Genomic DNA, 23,833 nt, shown 5'->3' on the forward strand with positions numbered 1-23,833 from the left:
TTAGCAGTTCGTTATTCTAAACCATCTCTGTAGATCTGCATCTCAGCATTAGAATATGAGCTACCAGAGCTCAGGGACCCTGTCTCCTTGGCCTCCGTGCCCTAGAAGCTAGCCCCATGCTTAGCGTACTGTACGGAGTCAATATGTGAGTGCTTGTTGCTCGAATGTAACTGAACGAGTGCACTCAGAAATGAAGACAGCATGCGATCTTCTTTCAAAGGTGAAAAGGCTGCAGACGCCTCCCGGCACACTAAATACCCACACCAGCAAGATGGGGCTGCTTTGCCTACTCTGGGGAAGCTGATGAAAATATCTGTCAAAATCTGAAGTCAGAACCTACATGTTGCATAACCACCTTCTAATAAACTCCCAGACCCTCTTGCTGTTTGGTCTTGTTGTTTTGTTTTTGTTTTTTTTTTTCCCTCCAACAAAAGCATCCACTGCTCTCTGAAAGTTGTGTTACTGCATGAGGGCATGACACGCCAAATTCAGGGAGTATAAGAAGCAACTCATAAGCCGCCCAGACAGGAGCCAAATTGGCTGCTTTTGGAATCCGCCCCTAAGGTAAAGGAGAGATGCCAGGAATGGCAGGGCCTCAGATGCGGGCGTCAGGGAATTTGGAAAGCCTTTTTCTGCATGTGGGGGAAGTCTACGTTCCTGAACAGCTTGGGAGAACAGGATTTCCACCACCCCCATGCTTGTGCAGACGCTGTCGATAGAGTTAATTTATCCATTCCGCTGACATTTATTACTCGCGCTTAGGCAGAGTAAAAGGGAGGTGGGGGGAGAGCCTCCTTCAGGATGACCTTGATTGGAGAGAGGAATGGAAATGAAGCCAGAGCTAGTCTAACCGTTCTCTTTCCGACACTACAGGGACTTTTCTGCTCTGAGAAAGAGGCAGAAAACTCTATAAACGCGACTATAAGAAAATCTTAGGGAAGTTACTCTGGTCCCAGCAAAAAAGAGGGTATTTCAGGGGAGAAAGGGGGAGATACTCAAGTATGGTACCAGGAGCAGAAGGAAGAAAAATCTGGGACATGTTTACTATTCGTTCAGCAAGTATCTACTGAACACCTACAATGTGGTTATTGTAGCAAAGGGACAGAGAGGTGAATAAGGCATCACAGATCCCCGCTCCCATGGGATTTACATTATAAGAAGGGAGACAGATCATGAGCACATAAATTACAAATAGACAACATATTGGATGCACAAGAAATTATACTAAGGTGGTATGTTGAGTTCTGACTGAGGGAGTTCTCCAGGGAGATCTTACAGAGGCAACACGGGAATGAAAGATCAAATCCATGCAAAGACCAGGGGACGAGCTTCCCACCAGAAGGAACTGCCAATGGAGGGGCGCTGTGGTGGAAACAAGATTAAAATGCTGGGGGACCCCAGAAAAAAGCAGACAGGGCCGAGGAAGATAAAGCAGCTCTAGGTCATGGTAGGGCTGTGTACCGCCGTGGTGCAGACCTCACGTTTCATTCTCAGTGGGTGGGAATATAGCGGAGTGTTTTAAGAAAAGAAGAAAAGCTGAGAGGACAGAGGAGACAGAGACTGGAGTGATGCATCCACAGGCTATGGGAAGCCAAGGATTGCCAGCGACCACCAGAAGGCAAGGAAGGATCCTCCAGTAGAGCCTTCAGAAGGAGCATGGTCCTGCTGATCCCTTGATTTAGGACTTCTGGTGTCTGGAAGTGAGAGAGAACAACTTTCTGTTGTTTGTTAGCCATCCACTTTGGGGCCGCCCTAGGAAACTCAGCACGGTACAGTGACCGCATGTGTATTAAAGCTCATCCAGGTCCCTGGGCAGAGAGGGGATTGGCAGCAAAGAAGAATCGGGAAGATGCGCTCATAGAGCATGAGTGGGTAGGTAAAGAAGTGAGGGGACTCAGGACAGAGCCCCAGTGGTCCCCACCTTTGACAGGCAGGTCAACGGAGTAGGAAGGGCCGGCACTTACGGTTGAGCAGAAGCTTCCCAGAGTTTGCTCACACCCATCTCTACAAGAAGCAGTCTAACAGCTTCAGACATTGACTTAGACATCAGGTGACGCAGAGCGGGGCCAGCCGCTCCTTCCACAGGAGAACCACTATTTACAGGACTATTGCCTTGAGCCCTGGTCCAGATGAGGGTGCAGAATGAAGAGAGCCTTCTGAGGACTCCTCCACCACAGACCCAACACCTGCCCAGGGAACAGTTACACAAACGGAGAGCCATGACCTGTGCGTCCCAGATACAGTTCAGGATCGCACAGAGATCGTACATTCTCTGTTCCTTTAAAAGCACCGATTCCTAATCCCTGCTCTCAAATTAGCCATGTGCACATTTTCAATATTTTAAGAGCCCTGCTGGAGTTTTTACATTTAACCGCTATACGTGGTCACAGGCCAATGTAAACGTTCTGGCATTTTGCTGTTCACTTATTTATCTTGCTTTTGGCAAAAATCCTCACGGCTCAGTATGGGAATGCTGTCAGATTAACTAAAAGCACTACTGGAGGCAATGCTTCCTGAATTCTTATGTGGGGCTATGGATTGTGACTTGGTGGGCTAGGTTTATGAGGTTGACACAATCATTCAGAACACGTGGACAGTGGAAGGAAAACTGATTTAGAAGATTCTCAGAAGTAAACGTATCAGGATCTGTTAGGATGAAGACACTGCCAAGATTGCTACAATTTCACTAGGGTCATACTCAAAGTCCACACTGGACCCTACTCCTATCTCTCAATTTCCTTTGATGCCTTTTGACCAACACGGTCTACCCTTCTCTAAATCTAAACAGGAGATTCATGCTGCAAACACATTTCCTTCAAAAAAAAAATGGGAAGAAGTATTAATGGTGTCACTATTCCTTCACCCCTATAATATTACATTATTTTTTTTAAAAATGACGACTACCGCAGGGATCTTCTGTCCCTATGATTAAAAGGAAGGTCGTGTTGAATTCTGGAGAAGGATGATTTAACTGTAGCCATTCTATCCAATTCACCCACAGATTCCATTAGGCAAGTAGATTTGACTGGGTAATATGGTAGAAGAACTCACTCATACACTGAAGATCTTTCTGAGAGGTTTTGACTGAGACTAAAAATCATTAACTGTTCAGAAAAAGATGCGCGATTCCTCTGTGTACGAGCATGTCGGAGTTGGCGGCTTTAGAAAACGAGATGTGACATTGAGAAGGGTGTTTGGTCATCTCCTACCGCTGGAAGGAAACCACATCTTCCTTTTAGGGCAGCCGCATTTTAACAATGTTGCGCTGTAAGCCTGATTCCAACTCAATCTGACAGAGGGATAATGCTTTGCCACAGAGTCGTGGCTGAGATATTAATACAGCATCATACACTGGTGGTATTTCTAGCACTCAAGCAAAATAGCAAAACACTGCTCACACGTCCAAAATGTTTCTCTTAAAAAAGAAAATCAGGGGGTAGCTCCTGACATGCTGTTAGGGGTCTATGATAACCCTGGTTTGCGACCATCCTTCGAGACCCTTGACGCTCTCTTTCCGACCCACACCACTGATATCTCCACGAGAGTCAACTGTCACAGTGAAATGCTAAACCCGTCTCCTCTTGCTCCTCACGCATCCCGAGATCCATCAGCCGGGGGTCACCTGGTCACCTCCCTGGACCGACGTGAACCGACGTGCTTCACAGCAGCAGTCATAATGTGACTTTCTTAAATCTTAAACGTATTACTTTGTAACTGCTTAAATCTTAAACGTATTACCTTGTAACCGCTTCCGTTACTGTGATTTACGTATGTGTCTCATCGGCAGCCGCTTACCTACTTTGGAACGTCGCAGGCCTTCAGTGGAAGAATAAATGAAAGGCTGAACGCCTGCATGCTATACAACCCGTCACTCCATCCTTAGAGACGCTGTCGTCTCTAAAATAAAATAAAAACAACTCTCTCCACACAGGCCATAACCTCGCTGAAATACGGCGATACACCTAATCTTAATCTACGGGAGTACAAGTTTTCACTTCTCCCTACACTAAAATAAGAGGATGAACAGAGGGAGGGCTGGTCGGAAGAGGGGCTGCCGGGGACGGTTAGTTAATCCTGCGCCGAGGAAACACAATGGGTCATTCACCTGACCCACGTCAAACAGCATTTGCGTGCCGTGCTCTGCCGAGGCAACACGGCAAGCGGAGGAAAGGGCCGTGCACATCCTAGGAAGGTCATCCAGACCAGCACTCAACAGGAATCTTTCTGTCCGAGGTTCCAGGGAACCAAACGTGTAAGCAAGGTCCCTGCCCCGAGGTGCTCCGAAGAGGACGGCAGACACACACACAAAGGTGTAAACAGAAGTATAAGGTAGGCGTGTTTGGGACAGATAACTCACTACCCTCTCTCCACCTCTCTGCCTCGCTGCTCCGTGACGCAGCGTGATCCAACTCCTTCACGTTGCAGGACAAGCCGCGCGCTGCTTCTCGCCCCCAGCGCCACAGAATTGAGTATTTTGGCAGAGCCAGACGCAGAAGAGAGCAAGCACGCACCGTGGCTAACTGCTTCCAGGCTTGCCAACTTTGCAAACATTTCCGGGGCCCCCAGGCCTCCTGAGGATCTCCTGGTCATATGCACCACTATTTCTTGTGCCTATTAATATTGACGCTTTTACTAAATCCCACAGTCTAGGCTTCCTGCTACCACACACTCAGTCACCCACCCACCCAACCACCGGCTGACCCTGAGTTCTTTCAGGGCACAGACCACATTTTATTATTTTTGCCTCAGGCCCAGGGCCAGATGCACAGCCCAATCAATATTTCTAAACCAATTAATGGGCCAAAGCATCCTATTTATTCTCCTTTCATATCTTTTGAGGTAAACTCGGATTCCCTGCATCCCCGGGAATCTCTGAAACATCCATATGAGAGAATATCAAAGGGCAATCGAGCACTATTTCACCTTACGCTAGGGAAATTTTACAGTCACCTGCTTTCCTGGGTGTTACGCATCTTGTTGTCTTAGGGAGGTGGTCCCCACTACCTGGGACACGATGAGTCACTGTGGTCACCTCCACTCATCCTGCCCCACGGTGCAAAAACCCACAGCCACCGCAGATTCGGGTGGGTGTCCTAACCCTTAGCACAGATATGCCCCTTTGGGCCTGTCGTCTAAGTCTGTGGAATGGGTCGCATTTTATCGCGATGAGATACGTACGTCTTGTATTCACCATGTTTGCACGCTACAAGCAACCTGGGGTCAGCAGCTGGGTCTGATCTACTTTGGACTTTCCCACGTCCCCAAGGACTAGTCTGATTGGTCTTGGCGGTGGCTTAGCTGAGGCTGTGTCGGGAATGAAGCACGAGCCCGAGATGCTACTGCACATCGAGGTCGGCAGAACAACCACCTCCCAAAGAGGGGCACGTCGTCATCCTCCAGAACTGGTGCCTATGCGACCGTCCACAGCAAAAGAACTTTGAAGATCTGATTAAGAACCCCGAAAAGGGAAAATGAGCTGCGTGATTGGGTGGCACAAGGAGAATCATAGCAGTCCTTCGGGAACCATATTTTTTAGAGTAAGTGAGGGAGGGAGATGACGTTATGGAAACAGAGGTCAGAGAGAAAGAGAGAGAGAGAGAGGAAGGGAGGTCCGAAGACTTGTGCACTGTTGGCTTTAAAGATGCAAGAAGAGATCATCAGCCAGAGAACGCAGGTGGCCTCAGAAGCTGCAAAAGACAGGAAAACAAATGCTTCCGCAGAGCCTGCAGAATGACACAGCCCTGCTGCCACCCTGATTTCATTTCATTTCATTTTATTTTATTTTTAAAGATTTTGCTTATTTATTTGACAGAGAGAGACACAGCAAGAGCAGGAACACAAGCAGGGGGAGTGGGAGAGGGGGAAGCGGGGAGCCCGATGCGGGGCTCGATCCCAGGACCCTGGGACCATGACCTGAGCCGAAGGCAGATGCCTAACCGACTGAGCCACCCAGGCGCCCCTATCACCCTGATTTTAGTGCAGTGAGACCCATCTCAGACTTCAGACCTCCAGAACAATAAGTTAATAAACTGTTGTTTTAAGCCAGAAGTCTGTGTTATTTTGTCATAGTGGCAACAGGAAACCAATACACAGCTTTATTGTTTTAACCCGCTAGCCGGTAGAGAGGCTGAGTTTACCCTGGGTGAACATGCCCGCATTCCAATGTCCTGACCTAGAAAGTGTGCTTTTAAAATCCGTGGGGACCGTAACAGAAACGGCAACATGGTCACTTCCCTGTTCAATGCCTGCAACGCCGTGAGGTCCTGTATACCGGAAAGTGGCAGAGGGACAACATCAAAGCTCAAAGGTCAAGGCAAAGGTGCCCAGCAGGTGAGCTGGGAGGCCAGAGCTTACCGACGTCGGCAGATTCCTCACCTTTATAGATGCCATTACTGCCTCCGTGGACTTCTCCCTTGGCGCTCACCTCTTCCACATGGGCTCCTTGATCCGAGGTGAAGTAGACGAGGGTGTTATTAGCCAGTTTCAACTCATCTAGAACATTCAAGATCTGCCCTGAAGGGGAGAAATGTTCAATTTTAGTACAGTTCCATCTTTACAAAAGAAGGGGATCATTTGCTCTTGACTTCTCTGAAGATGGGAAGGAAATGCCCCCGTACACGGCAACTATCCCACACCGATCCCAGCAGGGGATGCAATGCCATCAGAAAGCCCGCCTGTGGCAAGGTTCTGAGAAGGTTTAGTCATTGAAGCAAGTGTCGCCTGGGAGCATCATTTGAAACTCTAGGCATTATGGAGTGATTCTGTACAGAGACGTGAGAAAGCATTCTGGAAAATCAGGCCCTGAGATCATGACCCACTGAGACGAAGGTGCAATGGTTCTGAAGACACAAAGAAGTCTACCATTTTCCCTTATTCAGTGCAGAACACCAAACCATCAATATTCTTCTTCTTCTTTTTTTTTTTAAAGATTTACTTATCTACTTTTGAGAGAGAGAGAAAGCGAGGGTGGGGGAAGGGGCAGAGGGAGGGAGAGAACCCTTTTCTTCGTGTTTTCCTTTCTCTTGTCCTCAGCTTACTCCCCACACCTAAGACTGTATACTACCCCACCCACAGAGCAATGCTTCAACACAATCACAGTTTTGGCAAAAGCAGCAAGAGTAACAGGTGCCATCTACTGAGCAGTCTCTGCCCGCAAATGGCTATCACACACTCTCTTATTCAGACCACTGGAAACCCTGTGAGCAAACAGCGTAGGCTTCCTTTCCCAGATGGGAGGAACTGCACTCTGTCAGGACAGTGACCTGCTCAAGCTCACACTAAGTTAGGAAGTTGAAGAGCCAGGAAGTAAGGGTTAAACCTTATTCCAAAGGCCAGATTTGCAAACCTTAACATAGTTAAGTGGATGGACTCCAGGAGAATCACAGAGCACTAAACGACACATAAGGCGAGAAAAATAAGAGACACCTACTGAAATACTCCTGGATAAAATGGGACCATAGCTGCCTGTCTTCTTCACATTAGTAGAGGAAGAAGGGAAGGGAGGATGGGGTATAGATTCAACGAGATTAGGCATGAGTTCAGGGCTGTTCAAGGCGCATCAGGGGCACATGCAAGTTTACTGCACTTTGCTGTCTACTTCTATTTAGGCCTAAGTTTTCCATAAGAAAAAAAAAAAGGAAGCTGCTTGAAGACAGAAGGGGCTGAAATATGGACGGTCTGATTAGGACGTTGCCGTCAGTTGTGAGGTCAGAAGTAAATGAGGGTCAAACTAGACGAACACAATTTGTGATCTCCACAGAGAACAATATACTCCTATGCTGCCAGTTTAATTTCATAAGTTAACGCATGCACTTCGACTCTGGTTGAGGTATTAGGGTCTGACTCCACTTTTGATGCTTGACTGCAAAGAGCTCTTGAGCCTCACCAGTCCTTATTTGACTTGTGCCCAATGAGCCAATAAGAAAGCCCGGGTGCTGCCCCCTGCAGTGCTGTGGGAGCTTCAGGCTATGCCAGTCCCTGCCTGAATGTCTCACCCAATCCCTGCCTCCCCCCACCATGAAAGGTCAATCATTCTCCTTTCCCATCGCTCTCAAGCTGTTTTCAGATCAGCCTGGGCGCAACCTTGCTCCCCCCCAACCCCCAGAAAGCCTCATTATGTGAGTAATAAACCTTTTCGTAGACTCTTGCTGTAGGTGTGGCATCATCAGTCTAGACATGGGAACCCGATTTGGGAGGGGGGCCCATCTCATTACTGCAGGATAACCACAGCACTTGAAATTTTATAAGGATGCCAGGTATCCCTTGCAGCAGGAATAATAAAGGAGTATGAGCCCATCCTACCCGGCACATAGGTCATGCCCCGGGGGGGACAGGCCCTCTGCTTTGGGGCTGCACCTTCACCTATGTGGTCCAGAAAAAGAGGACAGGGGCTGCAGAGTCAACTCTGCACAGAGGTGGCACAGATGACTTCTGAAGCAAAAGCAAAACCCAAGTCATCTGTTACAAAACCTATTTTTGCTATTTGATTGCCAACGCCACCGGCTATGGTATGTTCAATCCTTCTCAATTTTTTAACTCATATAATAAACATTCCAAGAAGCCACACCATATCCATAAATGCTATACTCAGAACCAAGCAATAAGATGCATGAGGGCCCTTTTAGATTTGTCTCCCATGAGACATCATTATCAGGCAGACGTTGATTGAGGTGTTACTTGGTACAGCAAAGCAAATCACCTGTCTGCTTGGGGATATTTGGCTCTAACACTAATTTAAGCTGTATCCTTCTGAATATGGTAATTAGTTTAGTGAGTTAAACTAGGGAGCAGAAATAAGACGATATAACCCCCACTTATACTCTGAAGGAAAAAATGCCCCTTTTGACTCATCATACAGCAGTCTCTAAGTGAAATAATACAGACCAAGCAGTTAGCAGAGGACTGAAGACTTTACTCCCTTGTGTCGTAACCAGTGTTTTGCAAAAGGGTGTGCAACCATGCACCTCCATTTCAAATATAATTCACCTTTCATATAAGAAACTTTTTTTAAATGTGCCATCCATGACAAGTTGTATGGACACAAAACCTGCACACAAATACTTGCAGCAGTTTTACTTATAATTGTCGAAACCTTGGAAACCACCAAGATGTCCTTTAGGAGGAGACAGGATAAACTACAGTCCACCAGACAATGGAATATTATGCACGCTAAAAAGAAACGAGCCATCTAGCCATGAAAAGACATGGAGGAACTTGAAATGCCTGTTGTCTGGTGAAAGAAGCCAATCTGGAAATGTACACACTATAGGACCCCAACTACGTGATGCGCTGGAAAAGGCCAAAGTTTGGAGATGGAGATGGTAAACAGATCAGTGGGGTTGCCACAGCCTCAGACGGGGAAGGGAGAGGGCGGTGGAGAGGCAGCACAGGGGATTTTTGGGGGCAATGAAAGGTATTGTGTCTGATACCATGAGGGTGGGTACATGTCATTATACCTCAGTCCAAATCCACAGGACGCAGGATTCCAACAGTGAACCCTATTGTACACTATGACGTTTAGTCGGTAACGATGCATCGGCATTGGCTCATCAACTGCAAAAAATGTACTGCACTAATTCAAGATATTCTAAGGGGAACTGTGTGCAAAAGAAAGGGATAATATGAAAACTAGACTTACTGCTCAGTTTTTCTGTAAACTTCAAACTCCTCAAAAAATAGCCTGCTACTTTTTTAAAAAGCGCCTTTTCAGGTACAATGTCCCATCCAAGACTCCCTCACCCACGTACCCAACACGTGTTAGGAAGCACCTACTGAACACGGGATTTGTGCTGAGGGCTGGGGCCTCAGAGCCTCCCGGAGACCCGTTTTCTTTGTTCAAGCCAGCAACGACTCCTTTTTGCCATTTTCCTGGCAGGCTCTTTCCATCTCCAGGTGATCCTGCGGTGGCACTTACTACCCAGACTGCTTCTACCCAAGTACACATTATATCTTTCCCCATCCCAGCATGCCCCCCTCCCCCGGGGGCATTTCCTCCAAATCCCAGTACGCCAAGTGACCGTCTTAAGATACTCACTTTGTCCCCATCAATTTTTCTCATTCATTGCCTAGAGCGATGACTTCATCTTTTTCATCTAAATGCCCTATACAGCTGGGCTGGGATTAATACAAGGCAATCTAGCTGAGGCCACCGTGCATGTACAAACCGTGGAATATCTGGCCCCACGTGTGCAGAAACTGTCAGATTTCTGATTTCCTTTGTGTTCTTTCTTCTCCAAAACACGGACTCTGCATCCCATACAGTTTAGGTCTTGTGCCAGAATCTCATTTGGAAAGCCCGGAGCCCATTAACTGTTTAAGTTTTCATTAAGATTGATCCCGTAAAGGTCTAACATATTTCTCGCCTAAAAATTCTGAGCGGAAATCTCCCGTGAGAACAAAGGCTGGTGTATTGTTCTTGCTTTCAGAGCAGTGTGCTGCACGTCAGAGGTCCACAAATATTATTTTTCAGTAAGCTTCTCAAGGTATAATGATACCAATTCATACAGGATGATAGTTTTGAATTACCGATGGTGGGCTGCAGGATAGCTTATAAATGAAATGTGTTATTTCCAAAGCTTTCGCACATTGTTCCCCGAATGAAACAAATACAGAAAATAAGCCACTTCAGGAGCACTTTGTTATTTAACTGGGGACAAGAGCGAGCTTATCAAAAAAAACAAGAACTTCAGACCAGAGTTTTGTACACTGAAGGGACACAACTTGGAAATGTACAAATGTGGCTCCTTCCTTCTCCAGGTGTGAATGTGGCTTCCAGGGGAAGCCTAAACTCGACAGAGCTCCTTCATTCCATTTATGCATTCTACAAACAAAAAGTGTTAAGCCGCCGTTGAGAATCAGGCGCTGGCACCCCATGCAGGAGACAGAAGGCTTCCCGATGCACGCGCCAAGTTCTACGTTTTGCTCAAGAAAGAAGCCATCACACAGAACTAAGTACTCAAGCTCTGCCTCCTGGCTTCTAAAAGGAGCAGACCTGGTTTGAATCCTAGGTCCCCAGAGTGCTCAGTGGGGTTCTTTGCTTCCAAGTCAGAGATAATAATGTAAAATAGTTCAAGTGTTGCCAGGAGGCACCAAAGGAGGAGAATTTCATCCCAAACAGCCCGAGACTGGTCCCACTATGATTGCTCAACGCACCCTAGCTCTTACGATGGACTTAAAACGTGGGCTTGCCTAATTGAAGACTTGTGATTTCAGCTGATTTGGCTTTCTCTTTTCTCCTACCAGGTAGGTCAGCTCAGACAAAATATTGGAGCAAAATGCTGTGAAGTAACTATTTACCCTTTTGGAAGCACTGTGCTCGTTAAGGAAAAAAATGTCTCAAGCAGCCACAAAACATGAATAATTAAGAAAATTTCCACCTACTCAGCAGGACTCCAGGGAACACAAAGAAACCCTAAAAAGGCCCCCTAAAACTATTTTAGTAAGTGTTTTATCTGATCCACAGGTTAATGGTGGGACTGAAATAATGCCACTGGGGTTGGAAGCAGAGGATAAATAAACAAGAGTAGCTAATTACAGCCCCTAGTGGTGGGACTCTCCATTGAGAGTGTGCAATGCTTGGCACGGTTCTAGAAAGCTAGCTTTAACCCGTGTCCACGCGCTCTCCCAAATCCATTATTGACTGGCACAGAGAAATCTGTCAGTGGCCCTAAAGAGGCCATTCTCTGTTAGCTTATGTAGGATTAGAAGTATAGCCAACACCCCACATATCAGGACATATCAGTCAACGTACAGACAGATTTATTATGTCTCCAGTTGGAAGCAATGCCCATTGAATTCAGGTAAACCTGATCTAGTACACTTCCCTCCCAAAACGAGATTTCCAAAACTTTGGTCCTGATCTTCTCTATGACATGGACCTCAGAGATTCCCCCAGATGGGGCACTGGAAAGCCTATGAGTTATCTACAGCATAAAATCAAGTTCAAAAGCTTACACATTAAAAAAAAAAAAAAAAAAAAAAACCAGTATATGAGCAAAAATAAAATTCCCGGGATTGGATTATTTATCTGCCCTCCTTAAGTCACCAGAGATATGAATATGACGCGCTGGCTTCCGTGGTGTGGAGGGGAGAGCTGATGTTCTTTGTTATGACTTTTGTTTTGTGAGGGTACTTTTAGAGAAGAGCAAGCAAAATACTGTACAAGGTAAATGGATGTTGTGGCCTTCTGCCTTACTAGACTCGGACCTAACACAGCTACTGCCTGAAATGCAGCCTGGGTCTCGATTATGCCCATGGTGCCTGTACGTGAAGGTCTAAGGAGGCTCCGAACATCAAAGTCTTGCAGGACGATTTCAGACACTAAGGAAGTGGGGGCAAGAGGGTGAATGCCCCCCGTGTTGTATACCCATGCCTGACTGATGAGAGAAGGCTGGCTCCCATTGCCACTAACGACCGACCAAGAGAAAAGGGGCTGGAACGCTATCCCCAGCAAGTGACCGTTGCACGCACGGCTGCCATACGCGGATTCTGGAGGAGCCGGGGACCATCCCTCCGGAGGCCTTTAATAGAAAGATAACTCCCTCCCTGGCTGCCATGGGTGAGATATCCATGGACACACCCAGTGCCAGATCTTGTTTGATTTCGATTCAATCAGACTCACCATACCCATTAATGTGGGGATCATCCTTTCATCACCTCGCTGACTTCCACATCTCCCAAGGGAACACGAAAATTTCACTCAAAACGGGGTTTAGGAGACATCCCTCATCATTTTTGCAAAGAGCTATGGGAAAGTAAACCAATGTGATAGCAAGACAGTGATTAGGCTGCTTTAGGCATTAATGTAGGTATTTTGTTTCTCATTCTTCTGGGTGATGAAGACTAATAATCAAGACCTTGTATTTAGAACATAGGTTCCCTAGCGCATTCATACCACACATTAGGGTTCTTCCAATTCTAATGGGCTGATCGATCCCCTTGGGAACCACGTTAACATGAAGACTCTGATTCAATACATCCGGGGCCTTCGGAACTTCTAAAATGCTCCTCAGTGACACCTGTCTGAAGGCCATACTTTTAGAAGGAAGCTTCTATGTGACTAAATGTTTAATAAACACTAACGTATAATAAAAGGAGATGGTTGGCATTTTACGGATTTCAGGAACTGCAGCAATATTGAGATTTGGGTGCGGTTTCAATTTCACACCTAACTTTTACACCCAGGAAAGAAACATGATAATGCAGACTCGGGATTATTAGGGCAGTTAGGAAATGGAAAAGCCTAGGATTTCCATGTTGCTTTTCTACAGATAACCCTTTGCTCACTTTTGTTGGAACGTCTCGCTCCAGTCAGTTCCTGTCTCAGCTCCCCTTGTTTCTGGGAAATGCATCCTTATTTTGTGCTGTACCTGGTTGTTATGATAATGTTGTGATTTCCTCCATTAAGCCTGTCTCTGCCCTCATCACAGTTGTAATGTGTGATTTATCCCCTGCACCTGCATCTGCTCCCGCCATCTGGGGTGCTTTCATGGCTCAACTCCGCAATCTTCTTGGGTTAAAAATAACCTGTGTTGTTTTTTGTTTTGTTTTGTTTTTTGTTTTTTTCCCCCAGGGCATTGCATTGGCTGGAAATAATCTGAATAATTCCAGCCCGTTCTCATTCCCGGTGAGCTCACCGGTGTTCTCCTGTGTCGAGGAAAATGCACGCAGGAGAACAGTGTCACTGTTGTCTGTTCAGTGCAATCACACACATGTGTGGGAGGAAACCCAACTCTGGCACGCCTGTGAGCCAGAGGAAGCCACTCCGAGTGCGTGCTTGAGGTCACTGCTTCCCTGGGGTCCTAAACATCACAGGGGCATGGCTGACCTGGGCAGTGGGGGGCTCCAACTACTGATGGGGAACTGTTTTCAAGGGCACTGCTCAGAGGGAGCATACGGTCTTCCCACTCTTGATCGGGCCATGCCATTGCACTTCCTGCACTTTACAGTCTGCTAAAAAATAAGGCTTGGGGTTCTGGGGGCAGCTCTTTGCTCTTTTGAATGGCCACCGGCTGAACCTGCCCTGGGGAGTTATCCAGGCTGTGTCATGGCGTGCAAGGTTGAACTGTTATCGTGATGCTCAACCACACCATCCACATTCACTTTTATTTTGGGACTGGGTTTTTTGTTGTTGGGTTTTTTGTTTGTTTTTTGGCACTGGGTTCTACCATCCATAAAGCTGAAGGTACACAATCGAAAATTCTGTTTCCTTTCATGGACACCCTGCACGTAAATCACAGATTCAAGCCCTCCTGGGCACCCTGGCTCACACCACACCAAGCTCCTCTCTCGGGTTTTGCTCCTAATCAGTGTGACCTTCAGGTTTCCTTATGTGCAGCTCCCCTGCAATGTCTGCCGAACTCCAGGGTGAAGGGTTGGCTTGACGGGGAGATCTCAAGCTCCTAGGGGAGAGTTCAGTTGTTCCTACCAAGGCTCTGGGCACACGGACTCTTCTGGAGAGTGTGAGGTCCAGAGCGGGCCATCTCAAGTAGAAGCTACAGTAGCAATCATGATATTAAAAGATGGTGTGAATTCATGTTCACTTTTTCATCACAGACTTTTCTTCTCATCCATGAACTATTTCCAAGAGTCTGAGATCTCCCCATCAAGGCAGCGCTTTGCCCTGGAGTTCGGCAGACATTGCAGGGAAGCGGCACTCCGGTACACTGAAGGTCACACTGATTACGAGGCATAATATGCCCATTTCAAGCAAAGATGCTTCACACATCTGGGAAATAAGAATTATAATAAGTAGTCTCGTAATATTTGTTGAGCACTTTGAGCATGCCAGGCACCATGCGTTGTGCTCTAAACACAGGACTTCACAGAATCTGATTCACTGATTCCACTAATTCAAGCGGGTGGAATAAATCTCTACAGGGGGACCGTTGTACCTGATCTTCTGACGAGCCCTAAGTGGGTCCTGACTTAAAAGCAACAGGTATTCAAATCTCTTCCTGACCCCGAATTCTGACCTCACCTTTCAAGTACACACAGTGGTATTCAGTGGAGTATTACCTGAACTGGACTTTAACCCACTATCCTGGGGCCCAATGCCTCTTTTCCTTCCAGGCCTGGAAATACTTAACTAGCAAATTAAATGTGTTAAAATGGTTAACTGAAGGTGGAGGAAATATTACCCCCAAAAACACTCCTGGCACGACCCACATCGACACCTTAATGTTTTCTGTATCTGGTGTCTAGTTTTGAACACAGATGTCTTTATGGTATACGGGGCAAACTCGAGAACACAGGACTTGGTGGTCTTAGACCACAGGAGCTGGACGTACACCCTCACTCGGGCTCGGTTTGTCGTGTAGACAGTGTGCAACTGGACAGGAGCAGTCTACCGCCTGAGTTAATTCAAGAGTCCAGACATCCCTCCAGCTCATGGAGGAGCTGCTACGTCCTGGCTGGTGGGCAATCACGCACAAGCTACTTCACCCCTCAAAACCTCACTTTCTCACCTGTAAACGACACAGGATAAAAATACCTCCCCGTAAACTCATTAATCCACGTGCAACGCTTCAGTAAGTTACCGGAATATCGCCAAATGATTTCACAGGTTATGGACTGTTGGTCAATAAACGTTTCTCATTCGCACACTGGTGGTTGCGGCTAACGTTGGTATTATTAAAATGCGCCCACATGTTTTATTAATCCTGTTTGAATTAATTGGGACTTGATTTCCTGGATAATTTATGATGTCATTTTCTTTATGGAAAGGATTTATCAAACAGCATTAAAATCGATTCATTTTAATTCGAGATGTAAATTCAAGGTAAACTAATATCTGTCCAAGCCCGAGAACGTGAAATTAAGCTCTGGGCTTTGTAAAAATGGTAACACTCCTACAGAGTTTATGAAACCCAGAGGTTAACGATTTATGAACTAAATTAATTTGGAGAACCAGAGTCAATATTCCACACAATGCATTTCCAGCTACATATTACAGCAAGATGTTTGTTGGGATTGCCAGATGTGCCTTGGTCCTGCCCTGCTGACATCCCCCTTGTTTCTCTGTCCCCTACTCTGTAGTCTTTACACCCCTGGGCTAAGGATGCAAAAACCCCTTCTTGCAGAAAATGGACTACTTTGCCACAAATGCAGTTTTACTGGAAACTCACATAGGAATGGAAGAGAAAGGAAAATGTGCACCGTACACATTTCCTTTATTCTTGCTGCCTTGTCATTGGGTTTTTCTGATACTGTGATTTACGTGAAGCTTTCCAGATGTGCATATGTGCAGCGCACATGTACCATCAAGAATCGGTTAATGGAGAAAAGCATGCACTATTGAAGATAAGGATGAATCTGTTAGAACAAAGCACCTGGAATGAAGGCAGTTGAGAGCAGAGTGTGGGACTGAGCACAGCAACTATGCAGCGTGTCCAAAGGGTGGGCAAATGGGTCAGACGGAGTCATGGAGGAAGAGACAGGAAATAACTTTAAGAGTGCCATCCATACAAGACAGGGGAAGAGAGATGATTAGATGGTTCTAACTTCATGTCCCTGGTGGCCCTAAGCTGTCCATGTCTTTAACCACACACTACTCCCCATTTGGCTCTCTGGTAGGAATTGCATCCTTTACTCTTCAGAAAGTGCTGAGCACAAAGCCTGATAAACATGCTTGAGGACCTCATGTCCAGCGGGCACCAAGAGTTTCACTTTCCAACGCCAGGAGGCTGCCCAAGCGCACAGATGCCTGATCCTGCTGAGCAGATGGTGACAGAAGGCCAAGGGGATCTGCAGAGCCGACCTCGAGAGGGCCGATGGGATCTGCAGAGCTGACCTCCAGTGGGCCGATGGGATTTGAAGAGTTGACCTCGAAAGGGCCGATGGGATCTGCAGAGTTGACCTCCAGAGGGCCAATGGGATTTGCAGAGTTGACCTCCAGAGGGCCAATGAGATTTGCAAAGTTGACTTCCAGAGGGCCAATGGGATTTGCAGAGTTGACCTCCAGAGGGCCAATGGGATTTGCAGAACTGACCTCGAGAGGGCCAATGGGATTTGCAGAGCTGACCTCCAGAGGGCCAATGGGATTTGTGGAGTTGACTTCCAGAAGGCCAATGGAATTTGCAGAACTGACCTCCACAGGGCCATTGGGATTTGCAGAACTGACCTCCACAGGGCCAATGGGATTTGCAGAACTAACCTCCAGAAGGCCAATGGGATTTGCAGAGTTGACCTCCAAAGGGCCAATGGGACATGCAGTGTTGACCTCCAGAGGGCCAATGGGATGTGCAGAACTCACATCTAGAAGGCCAATGGGATTGGCAGAGTTGACCACCAGAGAGCCAATGGGATTTGCAGAGCTGACCTCTAGAGGGCCAATGGGATTTGCACAGTTGACCTCCAGAGGCCCGATGGGATTTGTACAGTTGACCTCCAGAGGGCCGATGGGATCTGTAGAGTTGACCTCCAGAGGGCCAATGGGATGTGCAGAACTGACCTCTAGAGGGGCAATGAGATTTGCAGAGTTGACCTCCAGAGGGTCAATGGGATTTGCAGAACTGACCTCCAGAGGGCCAGTGGGATCTGCAGAACCGACCTCCAGAGGGCCAATGGGATTTGCAGAGCTGACCTCCAGAGGGCCAATGGGATTTGCGGAACTGACCTCTAGAGGGTCAGAGGGATTTGTAGAGTTGACCTCCAGAGGGCCAATGGGATTGGCAGAGTTGACCTCAAGAGGGCCAATGGGATTTGCACAGTTGACCTCCAGAGGGCCGATGGGATTTGCAGAGTTGACCTCCAGAGGGCCAATGGGATTTGCAGAACTGACCTCGAGAGGGCCAATGGGATTTGCACAGTTGACCTCCACAGGGCCATTGGGATTTGCAGAACTGACCTCCAGAAGGCCAATGGGATTTGCAGAGTTGACCTCCAAAGGGCCAATGGGACATGCAGTGTTGACCTCCAGAGGGCCAATGGGATGTGCAGAACTCACATCTAGAAGGCCAGTGGGATTGGCAGAGTTGACCTCCAGAGAGCCAATGGGATTTGCAGAGCTGACCTCTAGAGGGCCAATGGGATTTGCACAGTTGACCTCCAGAGGGCCAATGGGATTTGCACAGTTGACCTCCAGAGGCCCGATGGGATTTGCACAGTTGACCTCCAGAGGGCCGATGGGATCTGCAGAGTTGACCTCCAGAGGGCCAATGGGATGTGCAGAACTGACCTCTAGAGGGCCAATGGGATTTGCAGAGTTGACCTCCAGAGGGCCAACAGGATGTGCAGAACTGACCTCTAGAGGGCCAATGAGATTTGCAGAGTTGACCTCCAGAGGGTCAATGGGATTTGCAGAGCTGACCTCCAGAGGGCCAATGGGATTTGCGGAACTGACCTCTAGAGGGTCAGTGGGATTTGTAGAGTTGACCTCCAAAGGGCCAAAGGGATTTGCAGAGTTGACCTCCAGAGGGCCAATGAGATTTACAGAGCTGACCTCCAGAGGGCCGATGGGATCTGCAGAACTCACCTCTAGAGGGCCAATGGGATTTGCAGAGTTGACCTCCAGCGGGCCAGTGAGATTTGCAGAGCTGACCTCCAGAGAGCCAATGAGATTTGCAGAACTGACCTCCAGAGGGCCAGTGGGATCTGCAGAACTGACCTCCAGAGGGCCAATGGGATTTGCAGAGCTGACAGTCACAAACCTGGATGTCATCCTTCTTCTTAAAATAAGGGCAAGCCCTGTGACCTCTCCCATGGTGGCTATCAGAGCAGAAAGCCAAAGTGATACCAAACAGCAGGCAAATGGCATTTCAGGCAGTGAGCTTGGGAAGAGATAGACCTGGCCTATGACTTGCAGTTCCAGGGCCACCTAGACCCAGGTAGCAGCAAGGTAAGAAGAGCCTTCCACCCCATAAGGAAATACTTTAGGTAGGACTGTGGAGCAATCGCAGGCGGAGGGATTGAACGCTTTCTTCCATGAGAATAAGGGCCCTACTCCGGGAAATGGCCTTTCTGAGGCTGGCCACCATGGCATGGGCACGAACTGCAGAGTGAGGTCATGAAACACAGAGCCGTGGACAAAACCAAGCAGAGGCCACCTGCGGAGCCACACTAGCTAGGGGATCTCTTGACTGTTGGTGAGACTGGCTGGAAGGAACGACGCAGGATATTCATGTTCAAGCAAATACAGACGCAGAGGAGGGCATACTCTCTAGTATGGATCCCGCCCATATTCACCAACCCTTGTGGCTGTCCTGAGTCCATTTACACTGTTCTGGTCAAGGATTCCCTTTCTTCTCCCCCAATCTAATGGATTGCAACCCGCCTGGGCCAATGGTATATGAGCAACACCCGCTCCTATCCACACTAGAGCTCGGTTTTGTACGGAATCCTCCCCCTGCTGGGATGCCCTCCCAGAAAGACCCCTGTGCGTAAAATGACAAAGCATTTCAGAGACGGAGGCATCCACCCTATGTGTGAATATGGTAATTCCTCCCGTGTCAAAATAAATCACAATGTCCTTTGACTTCTCTTCCGCCCCTTTGCTTAGCTGGCAGCATGAAACAAAACCAAAATGTCAAGTTGTGTAAACAAGGCGAAATGGTTTTTTCTTTCTCAAAGTCCTCGAGGCTTCAGAGATTGTCAAACAAGCTTATTGGCTGTAGGTCTTCTTCTGCCTAAAGCGCGGCATATTTACTTGTTAAAATTCAGACGCATAAATGCATTTATACGATGGTTGTTGCTGATGAAACTTGACAACATACAGCAGTGCCGACAAAGGTATCTGACAGGCAATTCCACCTTCCGATGATTAAAAGTTAAAATACTTAAAATGCTGTAATTCTGTCATATTTGTTCTCTCCTGAGTATTGTCTTCCTTCAGAATGAAACAATATTATGACAACAGTGCTCTTTCGATAACCACTTTCTATTAACTGGAGATGTGCACATATGCAGAAGTAACATTTTACCACGACTGGCTCAAAGGAGATTTTGCAGGTGAATGTCACTGAGGATTTGTTCTACGATTTCAGGAACTGATAAACATCAGAAGCCCATGGGTGCACCTACAGCTGGAGACGTTAAATGAACGACATCGGGTGTGCAATACAGCGAGCACCCACTTAACTCCAAAAATGACAGACATCTGTCCCCGTTTTAACTCCCTGCATCGATGGTGTCCGTGGTACCCAGTGGACAAGATCTGTTTTGGATCGAGAAGGAGTCACTTATGGAAATATGCTACTTTATAATCTGCCTTCACTTTTTTCCTACTGCTTGGGAGCAAATAAAATGATGTACAGAGTCCTGCCATAAAGAAACTGTCCTTCCCAAATGCTTGAGTCCCGAAGGAAACAGAAGAGCCCTGAGCCATCACTGTCTCCAGCCCGGAGCTCCGGCCGCCATGTTGAGAAATGCGGTTCCGGTGCCTGAGCCCAGCAGTCAGCTCAGAACACGGACGGTGAGCAACCAGCAGACTCTGAGCAAACCTGAATTTCCGTTCCGCAGGGCTCCTTGGAGATGCAACTCTTACAGACTGTAGGCACACAGTCATGCTCCAATGATCTCCGAGGACAGAGACCATGGAAAGATGCGATTCATTCCATTTTCTCACGGGCAGATAGCAAACCAAAGGTCCCAAGACATAGTCCATGAAACTGTGCCCTGAGACATCTATGGCCGTGTGCTTCCTGCCTCCACGAAACAAGCATTAGGAAGGCTACTTAGAGAAATGGCAGAGGGGAGGTGCAGCATGACAGGAGGAAGTGAGTGGAAGGTGTGTGTGCAGCCACCATAATAATAACAGCACACTGTAGAGGTCTTCATACATCCCAGGCATGCTGCAAGACATCCCAGCAACATAGGCAATGTTATAATCCCGTTTTACAGATGAGGAACGAGAGGACCAGTGAGAATGGTAATCTGCCCTGGCTTGCCCGCCAGGGGGTCCTGGGGCTGCAGCAGAACCTCAAGCATCTGGCCCCAAAGTCTCTGCCCTTCCCCAGCACCCCTGCTGCCAACAACATGCCCAAGTCACATATCATGAGGCCATCTGTCCCGCTTAGTACCATTGGGGGCGCAAAGGCATGGTCTTGGGTCTGAATTCCGCCCCTGCCCCTTGCAAGCTGTGAGAGCTTGCTGGGGCAAGCCACTTCCCTTCCATATGCCTAGGTTTCCGTATCTGCAAAGTGGACTAGTGAGGGCCTGTCCTCAGGGGACTGGATGGATGCATAATGCCCGGAGACAGAAGGTGGCCCCGAGCGAAGATGAGGATCCTTATTGTTAGTAGCATTCAGTGTCACTACGGCAGGGTGCAGGTGGTAACGGTGTGGCAACGGGACATCCGGAAATGACAGCAGGAGACGCAAACACATAACCCTAAGCCTCCAATTTAACACCGCCAAGAACAGTTCACATCCCTAACGGCCTTTTGAGAACAGTCTTATTAGGTGGAAAGAAAGGACCGAGCTCATGAATTGCTTGCTTTTTATTAAATCATATGTTCAGTGACATGCTAGAAATGTCATCTAATGATCCCTAATTGTTCTTTTCCTGTTCTAGATGCAAAAATCAATGTAGCTTTAACAAAGGTTGTTGAATATCCTGGAAACAAGGTGGATATACACTAGTTTCTGCCCCCTTCCTATCCCTAACACTCTTTAAAAGTGAAACAACTAATCTAGAAGAAAGACAAGGGGAGACCATCAACGGAAGCAGAGTGGGGTCCCAGGAGCACACCAGGAGCTTTGGGACGCAGGTAGGATCACCGGTGAGGTCAGGATGCCCCATGGCATCAGCCACCTGCTCCCTCCCTGGTGCCCAGGAAGATGGTGGGGAGCAGAGCAGGAACGTCCTGCTGGGGGCATTTGGGGACAGCCTCTCCCCTATGTGACCTCAAGGGTTTATGCCCCTGGCCAGGAGGAGAAAAAACACCTGAGATGCACAGGTAGCGGGGGGAGGGATGCAACAGACAGTCCTGCATGCCCTAATGTACTCTAGCACCAAATCTACTGGTGACGACACAGGGACGAACCTGTCAGCACTGCCCACTCACAGAGCAGACCTTCCCTGATGCATCGTCTCGTGCTGGTCCTACCCTGGGAGGTGACCGCTGGACTACACCTACCTGGCTGACAGCAGCCGCAGGGTTCTCTTTAGTGTGAACTCTGCACACGCCTTGCAGAAAGAGCCTGACCTGATGCCTGCCGCCCAGAGGTGAAGTACAGCCCTGGAACACCACGACCCATCCTCCTTAACAACCACGCTAGCCAAAGAGCGCTGACCACCCGAGCCCAGTAGCCACAAGCAAATGGTCCCACACGTTCCTTTCCATACTTGACGTACCTCGCAGTAAAGCATGAGAGCATACACATATTTGGAGGAAACACAAGAGAAAAGGTACATAATTTCGTAGGTAGAAAAAGCCTTTTTAAAACCCATCATCAATCCCCAAAGTCACAAAGGAGAGGCTCTTAACTCTGGCCACAGAAATTCACCACAAAAGGGTCTACAAATAAAATGAAAAGACACAAAAGCAGGAAAATATTTGTAACATACAACAAATAAACTACTAATGTCCTTAATATGTAAAGAGCCCATACGAATCAATAAGAAAAAAAGATGGACAATCCAATAGAAAAGCGTTCAAGAGATACAAGAATGGAACTCTTAGGAAAAAAAAAACATAACTGTGGATGAAAATGTATGGTTTCAACGGCAGGTGTAACAGGAAGTAAAACTGAAATGGTGAGATAGCATTTTTCACCCGAGAAATATAAAAGTAAACATTTTTTTCAGAATCATAATATCTAGAGTTGTTGAGATTATGAGAAAATTAGCATTCGCACAGATAATCAACGGGTGTCCCACTGTAGAGGGCCGTCCGTGTCCTGCAAACCATCACTCACAAGGGAGTCCTCAAACATACATCTCAGAAAGTGACAATAACGGAAAATCTTGGCACCAGCTGATTTTATTTTCATTTATCATAAATTCATTTACTTTTTCTTCAAGGCTGGAAGGTGTATGAACCTAAATAAAATTATATTCTAGGAACAACATCACATATACGATGTTGAGGAAGCCCCATATTCTGAAAGTATACATTAAGTGCTCTGACATGGCTGCACTGAACATTTCCTGAATTCTTTTGCACATGTCCCAAAGCTTAGTGCATACTTTTGCAAATCAAGCGTGCAATTTTTTTATAGTGTCTATTGATTAAATCAGTTTGACGACCGTGGAGAGAAAATTATACCCGGATGGGTCCGTATTAGACATCCCTTTACAATTTATGGGTTATCCTCATTTCCTAGATGTCTTCCTCAAGTTTCCACAACCTCATTAGGTATCCTGCATTCAGGTAAACAGTGGTCTATAAGGACTATTTCATTTCCCTCCTGGCTAGATATGCTGGAATAAAAAACGTGCCTATTAGGCAGAGGTGTTGTAATAGCAGGCCCTGTCAAAAGTCCCTGGGAAGATACTGTCTGTCGGCAAGCTCTATGTCATGATTATCTTGGTAAGAAGGGCTTATGGTGACAAGACTGGATGTCGTATTTTATCTGATTCAGAGCTGAGGTGTCACTCCAAGCATATACCCAAGATTTGATAGTCTGGGATAAACTACTAGTACAGTTCCTTGTTCTGTTGTCTTTAAAAAAAAAAAAAAAAACACATCAATTTCCACTTTGGGGAATTAGCATCACACTGAAGTTATTGAATTAAGCAGATTTTACAAACTCTGCCAAAAAAGTATGCTATTTAGGATGCACTTGAAGAGACACCTGATGCCAAAGGACCCCATGTGTGTACACACACACACACACACACACAAACATGTGTGCATGCTCCCAAGCAACTTAAAGTCTTCTGAAAATTCCAAAAG

General features: G+C 47.1%; 1 protein-coding gene across 1 annotated transcript in view; it reads right to left on the reverse strand.

The window, feature by feature from the left end:
• STS (steroid sulfatase) overlaps positions 1-23,833 on the reverse strand; it is a 159,417-nt gene that overhangs the window by 30,975 nt on the left and 104,609 nt on the right. The window contains exon 8 of the mRNA XM_028114963.2: positions 6,376-6,513. Coding sequence (XP_027970764.1) covers positions 6,376-6,513 — 138 coding nt within the window. The remainder of the gene's footprint in view (positions 1-6,375; positions 6,514-23,833) is intronic.

This window comes from Eumetopias jubatus, unplaced genomic scaffold, assembly GCF_037043125.1.
Source record: "Eumetopias jubatus isolate StellerSeaLion01/CBP00866 unplaced genomic scaffold, mEumJub1_p1.0 scaffold_11, whole genome shotgun sequence".
Taxonomy (NCBI): domain Eukaryota; kingdom Metazoa; phylum Chordata; class Mammalia; order Carnivora; family Otariidae; genus Eumetopias; species Eumetopias jubatus.